Source organism: Struthio camelus, chromosome 6 (assembly GCF_040807025.1).
Source record: "Struthio camelus isolate bStrCam1 chromosome 6, bStrCam1.hap1, whole genome shotgun sequence".
Taxonomy (NCBI): Eukaryota; Metazoa; Chordata; class Aves; order Struthioniformes; family Struthionidae; genus Struthio; species Struthio camelus.
The window spans coordinates 38,825,281-38,842,380 of record NC_090947.1 but is presented as its reverse complement, the minus strand read 5'-3'; the positions used below and the strand labels follow the sequence as shown (position 1 = coordinate 38,842,380).

At 39.0% G+C, this 17,100-nt stretch overlaps 1 protein-coding gene across 14 annotated transcripts in view; it reads right to left on the bottom strand.

The window, feature by feature from the left end:
* Positions 1 to 17,100, bottom strand: part of UBXN4 (UBX domain protein 4) — a 20,250-nt gene extending 3,150 nt beyond the window's left edge. Inside the window, exons 1-14 of one of the 14 annotated variants that reach the window (XM_068949249.1) lie at positions 16,758 to 17,100; positions 9,855 to 9,957; positions 8,971 to 8,999; positions 8,009 to 8,127; positions 7,227 to 7,389; positions 6,655 to 6,763; positions 4,930 to 4,984; positions 4,611 to 4,775; positions 3,659 to 3,786; positions 2,559 to 2,661; positions 2,077 to 2,208; positions 1,539 to 1,747; positions 622 to 789; positions 149 to 512 (exon numbers count right to left, since the gene is read on the bottom strand). In XM_068949249.1, coding sequence (XP_068805350.1) covers positions 651 to 789; positions 1,539 to 1,747; positions 2,077 to 2,208; positions 2,559 to 2,661; positions 3,659 to 3,786; positions 4,611 to 4,775; positions 4,930 to 4,984; positions 6,655 to 6,763; positions 7,227 to 7,389; positions 8,009 to 8,127; positions 8,971 to 8,999; positions 9,855 to 9,957; positions 16,758 to 16,839 — 1,536 coding nt within the window. In that variant the 5' untranslated portion in view covers positions 16,840 to 17,100 and the 3' untranslated portion in view covers positions 149 to 512; positions 622 to 650. Of the gene's footprint in view, positions 1 to 148; positions 790 to 1,538; positions 1,748 to 2,076; positions 2,209 to 2,558; positions 2,662 to 3,658; positions 3,787 to 4,610; positions 4,776 to 4,929; positions 4,985 to 6,654; positions 6,764 to 7,220; positions 7,390 to 8,008; positions 8,128 to 8,970; positions 9,000 to 9,854; positions 9,958 to 15,770; positions 15,878 to 16,329; positions 16,532 to 16,757 lie in introns of those variants that run through there. The other 13 variants (XM_068949247.1, XM_068949255.1, XM_068949250.1 and 10 more) reach the window with 13 other exon arrangements.

The window sequence follows — 17,100 nt, the reverse complement described above, 5'->3', positions numbered from 1 at the left end:
AGTCGTCCTGAGTAAGGTCATTTAAAGTAGAACAAAAGATTTGTCCACTCTATTTTAAACTGCAGTGTATAAGCATAGTTTTACAGTCTTACTGCTTGCTTCCTTGTTACACAGAAGTACTTCAGTGGAAGTTTACAAGAGAAGCCAATACTGTTTTCTGAAAAACATTTTATTGAGTGCTTGGGGAATTAAAAACTACAAGGTTTTGCTGGCAGCTGCAGAAGCAAGAAAAAGTTAAACATAAATTAGTTATCTGATTTGCTGCTACTTATAGTGCTTCTGAAACCCTCATCTTAATCAGTCATTGCCTACCCCAACCTTTATATTATTATCTGGCTCTTAAGTTTACATAGCAGAATATTTATAGATTAAAAAGTACCTTCCTACACCAGTAGGGCTAATGATTATGAAAGCCAATGGAGATTTTTAAATCTTTTTAATTCTTTGAACTTCTAGGCCTCAGCTACGTCCACTTGATTTTTCTGACTTAGGCAACTTTATTCCATGCTCCACTGCAAGAATAAGAATTTTGCAATTCAGTCAGTGTAAGATAAGCCCCACTTGTCCAGAAGCTTTAGTTGACTTAGATCAAATAAGGAAAGAAAAAAAAAAAAAACCCACCAGACAGCAATTACTGCAGTTACTTAAAACTACATTTGTTGTGTAGAATTTCCGTTCCAGGTATTGTTTTCATCTTCGCCATCATCTTGAGTCCTCAGTCTATATATTTTGCCTTCTTTTTTGAAGTCTTCCCCCCGCTTTTCCATCACTCGTTTCCTTACTGCTTGCCTAGGGTACAAATGACAGTGAAATCTGAGGGTTTCCTCTCGTAGTAAGTGCATTTATTGTATTCACTCCCCTTGTATAAATCATACATCCTTCCTGTACTTATCGCCAACGACAATTTTTTTCAGCCCTTTCAGTTTCATTGGGAAGCAATAGCTATCTGAAAAGACATCATTTAGAAGTCAAACTGAAAGAATCTCATTTTCCCTAGAAAACACCTGTTACTGAAGTGATACAAGGCTGCTTCGTGTGAAACTGCCTAAGCAGTTCTCCCAGTACACGGAATCTCTCAAACGGTGCAAAACCTTAACAAGCAAAGTCAAAATAAAGCTGCTCGAGTTTCTTGTACAACCACACTGTAACAGCTAGACATTTCATTTTGAAAGTTTTTATCTTCTAAAGAGCATGGGCTCAAGTGAGGCCTGCATTTGTAGGTATAACTGAATTCCCTATTCCTAACTGACAGCAGAACCATGTACTTCTGGCCTGTAGCTGGAAAGTGAAGCAATTCAGTAAGGAGTCTGGTTACTCACACATGCAAAAAACACAGATTCCTAGCCAGAGTTGCAGTGGAGTTTACCAGCTACCAGGTTAATCCCTTTTAACCACAGGGAAGGGTCGTTCGTGGCCAGAAACTGCAAGGACGGGGCAGGAGTTAAAAAGGGGCAGATATGGTCCGATTCCCCACTACAAGACACAAACAATTCTAGCAAGTAGTTTGAGAAAGAGCCACCTTACACAGTTGTGATTACCTGCTTTGCTCAATGCTGCTAGATGCTGAAGGATTTGAATGTTCTTGCTGGTGTGCTGTTCTCGCAGTAGATTGTGAGGGGGGTGGACTGGTAAATAGGAAGTTGCTAATAAACCTCCAAACTGCTAAGAGGGGATAAAGTATTGTGCCCAAGAACTTCCACAGATCGCCACCTGAGGCCTGAACAACAGAAGTAGCAGGTCTTCCCGCCTATCGATGAACACACAAAACAAACAGTAAGATATCAAAGCCATATATAGATAGAGTATTATTTCATGCATAATTTAGAAGCAGCTCAGTAGCCATTGCAAAAGAATCTCCCTGGTTACACATTAGACAAAAATATCTATACCTCCATAGAGCCACAGAAAAATCCTTCTCCAAATTAGTCTTGTCAAAAATTGTAATAATTTTGCAATCTGTCTTAGACACAGTAAAGACCAAAATTCAAAGAGAATATTATAATGGCCTACTTAAAGCAGCTATACAGCTAGAGCATTGCTGTTTCCAGGGGAATAAAAACAGAAAGCAACACCTACCGGCAGCAACACTACTGAAGCACTGGGTGCTAACTCTAGCTCCAATAATTTCTTTCCATAATCTTCTTTGGTAAACTCCCTTCTGGGAAACATTGTTGCCAGTGAAAAATTGCCATAAGCATTACCAACTGTCTGTGAAAATGTAAAGAAAACATTTTATTTATAACTGGTCACTTTCAAACAACCACTTCAGATTTGCCACCTTGCCATATGGACCCAAGAGTTCTACATCAAAATAACAAGCATCTTCATGGGGAGAAAGGAGTATTTTTTCCCATTATCTTACTCTCCTTTCTCCTATCAGTCATATGCTGTTGTAGCACACAGGCAGTTGGTGGCAGTGGAAAAGGCTGCTCTCAAAATTCACTTCGAATAAACACGAAGGAAAGCAGTTTACCACAATTCCACAATAATCAACCACCAGGTGATTCTACACCTAGCTGTAGCCAGCAGGTAGCTGACAAAATGAAACATCGATTTACCTGTGCAGCAAACTGCCTTGCTTCTTCCAGCCGTGCTTCAGATGGAAACTGGTTAGTAAAGGAAGAGCCATCTGGGAGGCGGAACTGAATCCTGGCTATTGCACTGTGGGAGACGTATCACAGTCAGTAAGCATGTTGAACAGTTACAGATAAATGCTCCCAGGGCTTCAGCTTGGTAGTATTCAAATGTGGAAAAGAAGGACAGTCACCCTATTTATGGCAGTTTAGGTTGGTTATCAATTTGGACCTACAGTTGATAACCATCTGCTTATGTATGAGAACGTATCTCCTCTGGATTTGATCAGAGCCCAAGACCCATGACCACTCAAACCAGATGTTTAAAAGAAATAATCCTGCAAAAATGAATAAGTAAATGAATGAAATGTAAGCCATACACCTTTTCTGTAGCCTGTATCACTATTTGTTGCTTTTTCAAGAACTCATACTATGAGGGCACAGACATTTAAGCTGCCTTTGCATATAAGGTGAGGGAGGTGATGCTGCCTGCAGGCTCAGCGTAATTCTGCATTCAGCTAGCTAAGGTCCAGCACTACCGTTTGAGTGTCAGGGCTGACACAGTCCGTTAATCAGTCACACCTGTGCTGCGCCCTCTGTTTAGGGGCACTGCTAAACTCTCAGTGGCTCCATATCTCCACATAAGGCCTCTCTACAGGGTCAGAATATTTCTTAAAACTAGTGTTGGACAAAGCAGGAACCAACTCGCCCCACGTGGCTGCTGAGCCCAAGCGAGCCTTGCTGTATCCAAGCCAATTGCCCACGCTCCGTAACACGCTCCCCAGCGTAGCTCTGACATAACCACATTATCTCATTCCCTACCCAGCCGCCTCTATGCATGATATTCGAATCAAAGAACAGACAAGAAAAGCTCTTCTCTAACTAAAATTAAGTATCAGACAAGGAAAGGAGGTTAGTGTTTCATAATCAGGAATGTCCAAAAGATGCAAGTTATCAAAGAACATCAATGAATAACATTCATGTAAATAGCTATGTTATTTTATTTAAAAAGTCACTTAGTATGTAAAGCTGCTTTTTCCCTCTCCCCCAAAATGCACGCTGCTGCTTTGTCTAAAGCAACTCACCTTCTCTCTTTTTGAGATGCTTCTTTTCTGGCCTCTATTTCAGCCTGTTTAGCCTGAAGAGCTGCAGCTTTTGCAGCTTCTGCTTCTTCTTTGGATTTTGCAAAGCGAGCTGCTCTCTCAGCACGGTCCTTTAAAAGCATCAAACACACACCTTAATTTTTACCATAAATTGTAGCTTAATGTTCATTAAAACAGAAGGCCACAACCTGTAGTCAGCATCCAGTTACACTGATAAAAGCACAACATATGGAGGAAAGAGTAATGTTGCAAAACAGTATTCACTGCCAAAATACACAACCTCTTGTCATTAACCAAGATGGCATTCACTTTTCAGTGAGTTGTTTCATCCAAATAATTATTAAAAGATGGTCTTCCAATGAAAGTTTAACATTGAGTTAAACATAAGTTTAACATTTCCAGTGAAGAGAATGGGAAAAATCTTATGAAAAGTTACATTGCTGCAGTTCTAAGTGTTCGAGGAGGGATTTCAATTGTTAAGTATTGTTTATATGCATATAAATATGTATAAATATACTTACAAAAATAATTCCCCCCCCCCCATTTTTGGGATTACTATTCTTCTGCATGTTCCACAATTAAATATTATCCCTGTACTTTTGTTCCCAAGCTACGTTTAAATTGCAATTATTTTTTATGTTTAATGATAACTCTCCACTGGGCTCAAGCGGCATGCAAAAAAAAGTTGACGCGTTCATTCAGATAGAAAAGAACATCATCAATGTGAAGGAGGAGCTTCATTTTATACATAGCAAATGCTATCAACAGAAACAAATGCATAAATTATTACAATACAAGCCTATAGGATTCCAAATGGAAAAATGGAAGATCCTTGAATATTTCACTGAACGAGGAAAATTTCTGGGTTTTGTGCACTGGTGGCCCTTGTGAGAAAGAACTGAAGCAGTCTATTTTCAGAAATAAAAGCAATTACCAATGCAATCTGCTGTCTTATACGCTCTCTAGCTGCTTTCTCTTCTGCCTTTTCTCTGTTCCTTTCCTCTAACATTCGTTTTGTCAATTCTTCTTCCTGTCGTCGTTTGTACTCCAACATTTCTTTACCAGTTTTTCTCCGTTCAATTTCTTTCTTGATTTCTTTCTGAATAAACAGACACATCAAAAACTGGACCACTAAAGTGCCTTGGACAAGGGTAAGGCAAGACTGAAATATATTTGTTTAAGAAAACAAAGTGTTTAGTCAAATAAGTGTATCTAAATAAAATACTGCAAGCTGTTTTACATTTATGCGTTACCTGTTCTTCTTCTTTTCTTTTCTCTTCTCGTCTTTCTTCAAGCTTTTTTGTTATTCTAAATTTAAAAGTGAAATGAATCATCTTAAATTTGTGCTATCAATTATTAACATTTTAAAATTTTGCTAAGCATTTGCAAACACAGAACAAAGGAACATATGAAAGTGAACTTTAATACGCTGCTACTACCTGCTGTAACAGTAATGACTCATTCACATGGGGCTCTACCATACATAGGAACACCGTCTGGGTGGTGATTCACCACCTAGATTCCAACTTTTAGTGATAGTTTTAACATATTCCTTCTCTCCTTTTCAGCTCAGTAAATGCAGAATCATACATATTCTTGCGGTTGAATCAACTTGTAAGTCACACAGAACCAGTACCGTTTATGAACCACAGTAACAGAAACACTACGTCTCAATCTGCTCGTAGTTATTTGAGCCATCTGCTACTGAAAACTAGTTTCTTCTGTACATCATCTCCTAAGAACTAGTTTCTTCTGTACATCATCTCCTAAAACGGAGAGCAAATAACATATAGCACTGACACGGATGCATGTAAATCAGTCTCATTTATCTGTAACGATGCCTAAGAATAAGGACTGATTTAAAAACACTGATTTACGACAGATTTTGAGTTTGGGTTGGGCAGAAAGGGCAGGCGTTATGGAATAACATAAGTCAGATAATGGAAAAAAAAACCCCAAAACTTTGTTGTATGGTGGCTATTTTGCCTTTTTAAAAGAAAATGATGATTCTCACAGAGCTTTGCTTCTTTTTTCCGGAAAGAGATGCTGTAGATATATGCAAATATGGTACAATTTAAGATCAACGTATTTTTTTTAATTCTCAGTATTTATGATAAAATAATGACCGCAATTTCTTATGTAAGTAAAAAAAAATAAGTTTCCTTGTGTAAGGAAAAACTACACTTATTGTTCAATGTCTTTGGAAGAAAGCTGAAATTAAATGTGAAAAAATATGTTTTAGTAGGATAAATAATCCCATTCACTAAGCACGTGGTGCTGCCTGCGTACGATATTATAAATTATATCAGTCTTTCACATGCTAAAAAACAGATTTTTATAACTAAATCTTGTATTTAAAAACAATCAATTTAATGAATGAACTACATACTGAACCAGATGCTTCTGGTCACCATAATTTAAATTACTGCAACTAGCATCCCTCATCAGACATCATTACTGTTCACTGATCAAAACAAAAGCAAAGGAGCCTCACAATACAATTCTTCCTGCTTTTTCTCTATATCTAAACTATAATAGTCATCAAATAGATGCGACCAAAAATGGAGGCAAGATGACATCTCTGTAGAGAACCTAGGTTAGCACTTCATTACCCTAATTTCAAGTCCTTCCAGTTCAGTGTTTTAACTCCTTCAAAATTTCTGCAGCAAACATATTGTTTGAATTCAAGTTATACCAAAGTGATGAGAGCGAATCTTTTTTAATTTTCCAGATTACATCTTTCTTTCAATGTACATGAAAAATTAGATCGACTTAAAAGCTGTTTTTGGATCAGCCCTAGTATTATCATGAACACCCAAACAAAAAGACTACATAAATCTTTGCCAGATGACAACAGATTGAGCACCAAAACCCTGTAATGCATCCTGTCTGTTCCAAAAAACAAACAAACAAAAGAAAAACCCTGTCTCTTTAGAAGCTGATACAGTACATGAGAAAGCCTACATAAGAAGGCTTACCTTTCTACTCTGACTGTAAGATCATTCACAGGCTGAACATCACTCACTCGCTCATCTGAAGAACTCGTTGCTTCCTGAGACTGGCTCGCTCGATCTGAATTTACTCCATCTTCAAGTGATTTATGAGAAAGTTATGCACAAAAGAAAAACATAAGGTATATCTCTTATTGCAAAAAATTATTAAATGCTCATTAGTAATAATTGGCAAGAACAGCAGAAAGGATATCTCAGAGATACAGGGTTCTGCTAATTAAATATTTATACACAAACACACACACACACTTCTAACAATTCAGTTTCAGCTTACTAACCAATAAGACTTTTAAAAATTGAATTCAATGTAAATAAAGCGTATATAATTTTTATTGTATTATAAACCACATATTTCTCTTGCATTACAAGAACGCAGAATGACAAGTTATTCTTCCCTCTAGACTGCAAGAGGCATTCCGGGATACCCAAGCTTTTCCTCAACAAGCCCACTCAATATATTTACCTTCTATATAACAAGACAATGAAAAGGATTTCACAAGCAAATTAGCTAGCATTTATGTAAAAATATTAACCATTACCAGCAGAAGGTCTTATCGTCTCAGATCTAACAGACTCGTGAGAATCACTCAACTCTACTGCTGTGGACTGTGCGTTTTCTGGTGCACTGTCAGACTGAAAGGAAGGACATGGAGCAGATGACTGACCTCCATTTTCCAGAGGTTCTCCTTTTACTGTGTGCATCTAAAAGTGGTTAAGAGAGAGAGAGAAAAGAGAGAGAGAGACTGAAATTTAAAATTTTTCCCTCAGATTCAAAGGTCAAGGCTACTAAATTATTTTTGGAGAACCAGTTAGTCCTATTTAAAATAAAAGACCAAAATAATTATCACACATTTTGGGGCGTGACCCAATCACACAGCACTTAATGTTTTTTCCTGATTTCAGACCTACACTTAAAAACAGTGATGAAACTATCTATATTTATATTATGTTCCTTAGCACAATTTTGTACATCCACTTTAAAAAACAGTATTACAAAACTACATATGAAATATACTTATGGAGCAATTGGTACGTCAGCTACAGTTCTAGGCATATTTCCTCACCTCTGCAGGCGTTACCTAGATGATCTAAAGACCAAAAAAAAAATTCATATAGCACTTTTACATAGTGCTTTCAAACTTTCAAAATCTGTTCAAGCTGTGTACTGCATTTAAGTTTGCAGATTTTGTTGCAGGGAGGATACAGAACCAATAATTCATACTTCCTCTAGGCACATGCTAAGAGCCAGGGACATCTCCAGTCCTGCGCATGTGAACATACCATCTCAACCTGAAAGTTGCAGTTTGTCAGCAGGCATTACCTGTTTTACTTTATGGATTCTGGTAACAAGCTCTTCAACAGAAACACTGCCAGCAATTACTTCCAAAGGGATCCCATTGTCTCCTATAAAGAAACTGGATGGAATGCACACTACAGGATCTGCACAGGAACAGTAAAGGCTAACAAACGATGTAGTTTATAAAGTAAGCTTAAAAGGAGAAGCTTAAGTACTGTCAGACTAAACCATCTAGTCCAACATTCTATTCTCCACCTAGTTGCCAGTAGTAAGTGGCAAAGGAAGAAAAAAAACAAAGCTACCAAATACACTGGAAAGCCATTACATACAACTGATTGGTATTTCTTTTGTTCTTTGAAATGGCTTAAGTCTAAATATTTTTCATCAACACACACCAAATCAAAGCGTAATCAGTTGTCCAGTATTTAAGGACTCTGTTTTAGTATAAGAAAACATATTCCATAAATAATAATGAAGAAAATCCAAGTTAAGGTACTAAATTCCTTTCCCAGAATCAGGCAGAATTCCCGAGTTATAAGCAGTAACCCGCTTAAGAGAGAGAACCCAAACCCGGTTCTTGTTCTTCCTCCTCTGTAGATTATTAGCTGGAGTTCAGAGCTAAGTCTTCGGGGTATTTTTTGCTTATGAATGCTAGTTAGTAATACCAATTCATATCAGCAAACATCAAGGATCAAAGTAATAGATAATTCTATTTACATAAAGAACCGGGTAATCTTCTATTTGGAGGATTACATAGGATTAGCATTCAACAAACTTGTTCAGCTTTCGCTAACAACAGACAGTAAGCTGAATACATGTACACACTTGGTACCTTTTAACCACATCATTTACTACATATTTTTGTGCCATAAGAAGTATTTTCAACAATGTTGCTTGTAAGTATCCCTCTTAAGAGCAGGATTAGGGTATAAAGAACAAATATCTGTAACCATAACGTAGCATCTGAACCGCTTTCAAAAGGATACAAATTTGAGAAAACTGCAGGCATGCTTCACTGTTTAAAATAAAAGATGTATTTGTTTAGCAGGAGTAATCACTGTGCAACAGCTCTGGATTAAGTCTTTCAACAGAAAAATAACTGTCCTACTACCACGCACAAAACTATTTAAGCACTTGAGAGAACACTAAAAGCAAATTTGCATTGCATTGTCCCATTAGCATTTTTCAAAGTGTTGACATGGTGACAATTCCTGGTTATCACAGCTGACTACAGATTATTTAAGAAAACAATGCTAAGCAGCAATTCAGGAAAAAACATCTAGTCTACTGAATGCAAATAATAGCAGGTCTTTTGAAATATCTATAGAGCATTCAAAAATAATACCTTTGGAAACACCAATGCACTCGGACTGAAATACCTATACATAGCAAGAGAGTCTTATCTGAGTAAGGAACCTCAGTGTTCCTGTATTCTCGGTGTTAAAATACAGAGAAGCAAATTTTTGGTGAGGCCTTAAAGATTTTTATCTTTCTGAATTCACTCAAGCTTTTGAATTCAAGCTATGTACCTTGACAAATCAAGAACTGTCTTAAGGATGTGGTTTGCTTCCAGTTTTTTTACTTGTCCTTTTTGCATCTTTTCCATGTTGAAAAAGAACAACCTCAACCACTCTTTTACCGGTACTGAAACGCAGCAGGAAGTAAGTAATGAATATCCTGCAGAAAGCGACAGGAAATTTCTCTAAAACTCGGATTTTTCTCAGCCTCCAGGGGCTTCAGAAATATTGAATTTACTTGTACTCTGAACACTGTAATACCTCCAGATCAGGGTGATGACTTCAAAAGCCCTATATTTTCATCATCATAAACAAAAGATTGCATACGAGAGAGAATTAGGATAGGATCAAACCTTTTGGTGTCAATTTTAATAGCAACAAAACCCTCTGAAGCAGCTTCAGTCACCTTCTCATCTTCCCACCTTGCAGCCATCTCAGTGGATTGTTCATCCTCACCTGCAAGATGTAGTACACATGTGAAACTAAACATACCACAGATGACCATCTCTGGCCTGATTTTAGCTTTGCTTCAATTGCCTGAAATCAGCTTTGAAAGAGACTGCAGTATTCTATAAATACAATTAACGTTCTGAAAAAACAGACTTTTGCATAGAAGACTAGGATCAAGTAATAAAACAAACAGATAAAAAACAGGAAATCTCCAAATGTATAATGATCTATTTTGCTAACATATAAGATTTCATAACATATAAGCCACCAGTCTGAGTGTTGGTGCCTTAACTGAAGCACAGAGAGTTTTTATTTCAACACTAGAATACTTTTCGTAATACCACAGTTTTTAACTTTTCATTCTAATGTTCTAAACAACCATTTTCACTTTTTTAAAGGAAAGTTAGCAAATTTTTGGCGAGTTCTGGCAGCTTGAGGAAGTGTTTCTTAGTACAGCAGTCTTCTCCTTTCCCCTCCCGTCCTTAAACGTGTTGTATGTATTTTAGAACACCATGCTGAATTTTTTTCTTATTACTAAACATTTCTGTAAAAACTGTTTGATATCCATAAAACTTTACATACACAGCTATTGAAACACAAAATTAATACTTAACACATCAATGTATCGCTCTCATTTAACATATTTTAAATATTTTCAGAGTATCTGTAAAACAAATAATACCTGTATTTATTAGAACAGCCTGAATTATTAAATACATATTTACAGAAAATCATAAAGTTCCATCTCTCAACATACTTTTTTTTTCCTTTTCTTTTTTTTTTTTTTTTTTAAAAAGGCTGCCCTTATGATTTTTGTCAAATCAGTTAACCATTTTTTGATAATGTGCAGATAATTCACTCCAGCTCATTCACCTTGGTAACATGGCAGAAATTCATCAGACTTCCAATAAACCATCCAATAAACCTAACAGACCACAAAGACAGCGATTGGGTAGCTTTTGCACTCATTCAATTGCACTGTGAGTTGGTCCAACGCAGCAGAAGGGGTTGACCCACAATGACCGAAGCAAGAGACAGAGGAACTGGACCATCCACCAAGGTGGCAACAGCATGTCAGGAGATGGGTCTCATTTTCATGTTACAGGGAGCATGCTTATGCTTTAGTATTCTGCTTCAGCATATTCCCATAATACACAAGGAATTCCTTTAGCAAAGTCAGCAGAGTGAACCACTGCTTCTCCCTAACATTAAGTTTGACGTGCTAACATGCTAAAACTATTCACTACTTTATTTTCATTATAAATTTAATTACATATTGGTACAGCAGCTCCTGTGTGTAAAAATACACTTCTCACCCCTTATGAATACATAATTCAGAAGACAAGATTTTACAGTCTGATGCGGTTAAAAAAACATTTATTTGTAGGATTATTTGTAACTTAGTTGTGTACTGCAGCGCCCTGTGTGAACCAGTAAGTAATGGTCACAGTGGGAGGGGAGAAAAAGGAGTGAGGAACACATGGGAACAAGAATCACAGTGGAAGAGAGGCTACTTAAGTGGGGGAAGTCACTGGAAAAAGTGTTCTAGTGCCACAGAATGTATTTTAAATTATTCAAATCCGATGCCACAATGTTAATCTTCCAAAGCACTAGTTTAGCGAGGATTTGGGTAATAAATACGTTCAGATGAATATTAACCATTTTTAAGGTGATCACCTAGAATTAGCCTACAACCATTTATGCATTTTTAATTTCTATTACTTCCTATCAGCTTGGAACCAACTGTTCTCTTTCAACTATGACCTTTGCTCGTAAGTTGGCTTTCTAAAGTATAAAAGTCCATTATTCAGTAGCAACAACAAACCATTTGTTTCTTTCATCCCAATTGCTTTTTCATGCAATACGTTTTACTTTTTAAAGATCAGGAGTTATACATGCAATCATTTCATGAAGCATTGCTGCCTTAAGGCTATGACTGTCTGGCCGCAATGCTTCTCAAAGAAGTGCATCAAAAATATACTGATTTTGAAAAAGTCTTCTCCAGCCACGTGTATTGATTCTTCCCTGGAAATATTGCAGCAAGTCAGAAAGTATTCCTCTCTAGTATTACAATTCTACATAGCTCAAGTAAATACTAAGGATATTTTATCCAGGAATCTTTTCTTTCCCTTTAACTGCAGGGCTTCCAAGTGTGGTTAATGGGTGCAGCTGTTCTGCCAAGAGTGGTTCAACTACAGCTATTCTGTCTCCTCCCTCCATTTCCAAAACCTCAGAGATAGCCTCTTCACCACACACACTTTTTTAAAAAAGACACGTGTTTATCCAGTTAGACTACTAAAAATACCTAAATGCTTGCCTAGTATTAACTTTTCCATTCAGACAACTGCTGTAGTTGGCAAAAGAATGCTGAAAGACACAAATAGGTTGGCGATTGTTCACAATGCTCTCTCTCTCTCTCTCTAGCAGATGTGATCTATGAATGACAATGCTGTATACCCACATTTTCTAAAACTGTGCATCAAGAACCACAGTTCAACATTGTGACTACCCGTGCAGTAGTCCCCTATTCTCATACCTGGTTTTGTTTCGATAACTTGCCCTTTCTCCTTTTTGGGTTAAACTTCATTTATTACAGTTTCATAATAGCTGTCAATATATCCTGAAATTAAAATAATCAAACTAAGTTCTAAGAATCCAGACCACAGGAAAAACATCAGCAAAAATGAAGAAGCCAAGCTGAACGGGACTTGATAGTTCAATATTTAGCACAGTTATGAATTATATCATATCTGGCTCAGAATTCTAGGTCCCAGGACTCTCAGAATTTTTAGATTTCTCGAATAAAAGCATCAGTTTAGTTCATCTAGCACAGAATCAAAGCAACTGCTAATCTCTTCTACTTCGTTAGGTAAATTTAGATATCTACATAGGGAAATGTATCCATGACTTCTCAAATGATTCCAATAACTGGAAGAGACTCTCTATCAGCAGTGATTTTGTTCCTCTATGAGGCATAAACTTACTCAAACCATCACAGGTTGTCAAGAGGCTTTAACTCCCCTCTTGCTCAGTTCTATAATAATACTGACAACCCAAAACTTTACAGCTTGCTTTGCAGAGTCATCAGGGGAAAATGTTTCCCTTTTTCAGAAGGGGAAGATAGAAACTCTTTCAGAAGAAGACAGATAAGGTGTCTAGTTGACTTCTCACATAAGTTAAATATTTCATATCTATTCAATAAGGGTGAGGACTTCCCATTCCGAAAACTACAGAAAGATGTGAGCTGATGGCCGCCTCCTTCTCTGGGTCACTTCACATATTTAAGTTGAAGAGTGCTTTGATATTGCATGAAATAGAAGGTACTAATAAATAGCTTGTCAACTGCAAATCAGTGTCTTGCAAAAACATTACGTAAAAAATAAAAGTTAAGAAGGAAGGAGTGTTTCTACAAGTGTTGCTAGAAAGAAATAGAAACATTTAGCTTGAAGTTTATTCTTTTCTCCTCCTTTACCTTTTCACTTCTGAAAAAGCACTTTTTATGGGTGGCCTGGCATTTTCTGAGAAGGTTTCTTATCAAATTGAAAGATAAGCTTCAGTTTAAATAACTCAAAACGTGAAAAGAGTTTTCTAACTCCACAGGCTAGAAAGCCACCTACAAAACATCTACCAACGAGGTATCTGAAACACTAACGCAATCTATTTCATTATTAGGAATACCATATTTTTCCTGCGCAGCAGAAGAACCTGCTAGCAATTATTTGACACCACAAAGTAACCCTTCAGTTTTGCAAAGACACCTTCCTAGACTGTTTGTTTTTGGGGGGGAAATTGTACAGAAATGAGAGGGAAGTGGTACAAGGGCAATGACGGACTCCTTGCCGACCTTGCCTCATGAAGAAGGTAGCGAGGCTCTTCTCACAAAGGGCTCTCCCATCTTCTGTAGATACTCTGCACATGTTTACTAGAAAAGGTAAGATGATGCAATCTTAATTCGTCAACGTGATCTATGTGACCTCATCACAAAGTCCTTCTGCGGAAGACAACAGCAAAATTCTTCAGGCAGACGACATGAGCTCGCTCTGTCTTCTGAGCTGCTTTTGCCCAGCTCCCAGGTGGTTGACCTGTTTATTTTGGGACGTGAGATCTCGTCCCCATATGACTCACTATTGTGACACGGGCAGACAGGCCACCTACCAAATTCACCTCGGAAAAGGTGCCACATAATTCTATGGTTCGTTAAATAACATCCAGCTCTACTTAATATTTGAAATCAGTTGTGTAAGACACGCTTCACCTCATGCTATCTGGAGAACATAGATCAATCCCTTTTACTGCAACTTCACTTGAACGTCAACATTTATGCAACTGCATTATCAGAACCATATCATGAAGGATTTAAAATTAAACTGAAAAATTTTAGGAGTATAGCGGTAAAAGAAAATATTAAAGAAAACAAAGGTCAAACAATATGCATTTATAGACACAAACATCACCTCACTATAAAGAAAAATAGCTACATTATTCCTTACTCGACTAGAAAATATTCCGGAATCAGAAAGAATAATCCAGTTCTTTATTTTCTAGTGCTTGTTTAGAGGAATGCAGTGGACAGGGAGAGAGGGACAGACAGATGGGAGCAGAAAGCACGCAAAATAAAAATAAAATGGACCTACCATAATTCAATAATTTCTGCCAAGACTGCATTTAATCTAGTTATCCTTTGCAATGACCATCCTGAAATTAAGCTGTTAATTTATACTTCCAACTCCTTTGCTAATTTTTTCCCTTTCTTAACTTTTGATCCCTATGTAAGTTACTAGAGAAAGAATACAAAACAAAATAAAAGAACCCTAAAGATTTCTGAAATCATGTTTTCCTGCTAGGAGTGCTGTTTTCGAATGCTCGTCCCTAATGACAAGTGGGCAAGCACTTAGTCTGAAGACTCAAAGCTACCATCACCAGCAACTGTGTGGTTCTGGACACAGATCTACCTAACAACAAACCCAATCACAGCTAGCAGAAAAACAAACGATTATTTCAGCACTAAACATCCTTCGAGCACACCCGTTTCCAATCATGGTGAAAAAGGTTGTTCTTGAGCTTCCCCACTCTCTTTTCTGGCAGACACTGCTTCTTAATCAACCCAGTCCCAGAGCAGCTCCCTAATCCTATTATGTCTAGGGTATATCAGAGTTTAGCAGGACTCTAACTCTTTCACTCTGGTGATACCGCCTCCGTAAGTAACAACCCTCCCTTTTTCTCCACAGCTTATAAGAACAAACATTCAAATCCTTGCAGAATGTTGTGATCTCAAAACTAGGGTTAAATCCCTGCAGTTATAGATTTATCACCCCTACCTATATCTACATATTCCTACATCCACCTAGCAAACATTTACACCTAAGAAAAAGATGCGTTTGTGTAAAATTTTAATTTCATCAAAAATACTTCAAACAAGTTACAACATAGACTTCTCAAACTCAGATGCATACGTATCAGGTTCAAAAGTTGTAAAGTCATAGGTACTGAATTACTATTAAAAGTTATTTGAGCATTTAAAATATCCAAGAAATTTAGTAGAAAATTTTCAACCCTGACTAGGTGGGAGGGGTGGGAAAGCAACCTTCACACAAGCAGCAGCATATTATGTTTCAGAGCTAAAGATGTCATGTGCTGCAAAACGCCTGTGCCAGGAGGTTTGCTGTTGTTTACCAATGGACTTTCCATTTAATTTTACATGGCACGCTGTGACCATCTCATCACTGACTACAGAGGCTGATATCAGGCAGGCTCCATAGGTAAACACACTGAAGCACACTTATGTTAAAAAAAAAAAAAAATTTCAGCACAGCACCCACCTGCCATCACGATCAGGGAGTTTTAACACACCATCTTAAAAGGCTGATAAGATCCTTCTAGCATTATGTTCACTACCAACTAGAAAACGCTGTTCTCCAAATATAAGGACAGCTGTAACAAAGAAGCCCAAAGGCAATTTAGTTCTCTGTTTACCTTCCCTCTAGAAGTGAACTTCTTTTAGAAGCTAAATGAATCCCATGTTTCAATAATTCTTAAGGGAACAAGACTAGTTACATTTGGTTGAGCGTGGATGACCTTCTGTAAGGTGCCTGAAGAACTTCAAGCTATGAGCATTTAAAGCATTAGTAAAAAAACAAGGAACAACCTACATGCATACACACAAACCTACAAGAAGAAAGTTTGAAAAGTCTATTGTTCTCCTTTTCTTTTACCCAGTCTCATGCTTTTCAGAAAGGAATGCAACGTACGTAAACGTGACATAAGTTTCTTTGCGTTTCTCTAACCGCCAGTTACAAAACACGCAGCATAGGGAACTCAAAGGAACGAGATGCCCCACAAAACCCATTAAAAAGTTACAGCAGTGAGAACTGAGCGCACCCTTACGCAAGCAAACGATATCGCGAAGGGAGAAACGAATCGCATAACTTCACTGCTTCAGAGCCCGGCAGTAAGTCACGACATGCCGTGACGAGGGTGAAGCTCCGGGGCTGGGGCGCCTGTGCAGGTGGCCCAGCACCACCGGGCCGGGCAGGAGGGAGCCGGACTGACACAGCAGAAATGGGCACTCGCCGACAGAGGGAGCGGGGAGGGGGCAGCGCCGTTGCGGACGGAGCCTGGGGCAGGCGCCGCCCTGAAGACGGCAACGGGCGGGACCGGAGCTGCCCCTAAGGCCCAGCCGATGTGGCGACGGCTCCCGCTCCCTCACGGAGGGGGGACGCGGCCCCAGGGTGGCGCAGGCCGCGGGGGGGGAGGGGGGAAGCCCAGCGCCCCCCCCCCGCCAACCCCCGGGCCGCGGCGGGCCGTACCTGACACGAAGACGACGAAGACCGAGCTCCGCTGCTTGGCGGCGGCGATAGCAGCCGGGATGGAGCCGCCGAACCACATCATGGTGCCGCCGGCCTGAGGCGCCGCCAGCCACCGCCGCCGCCGCGCGCATGCGCCGCAACCGCCGCGGGCGGGGGCCGCCCCCAACGGCTCTCCCGGCGCGTGCGCCCACCGCAGCTTCGCCTTCCGATTCGCGTCCGCAGATTATCCTCGCCCTCCTCCACCCACTCACCCACCCTCTAGCCCAGCCGCGTGTTTGGCGGCGGCAGATTCGCCGCGGCCGCCATGTCGGGCCTGCGGGGTCGCACGTCGCGCCGCCGCCCC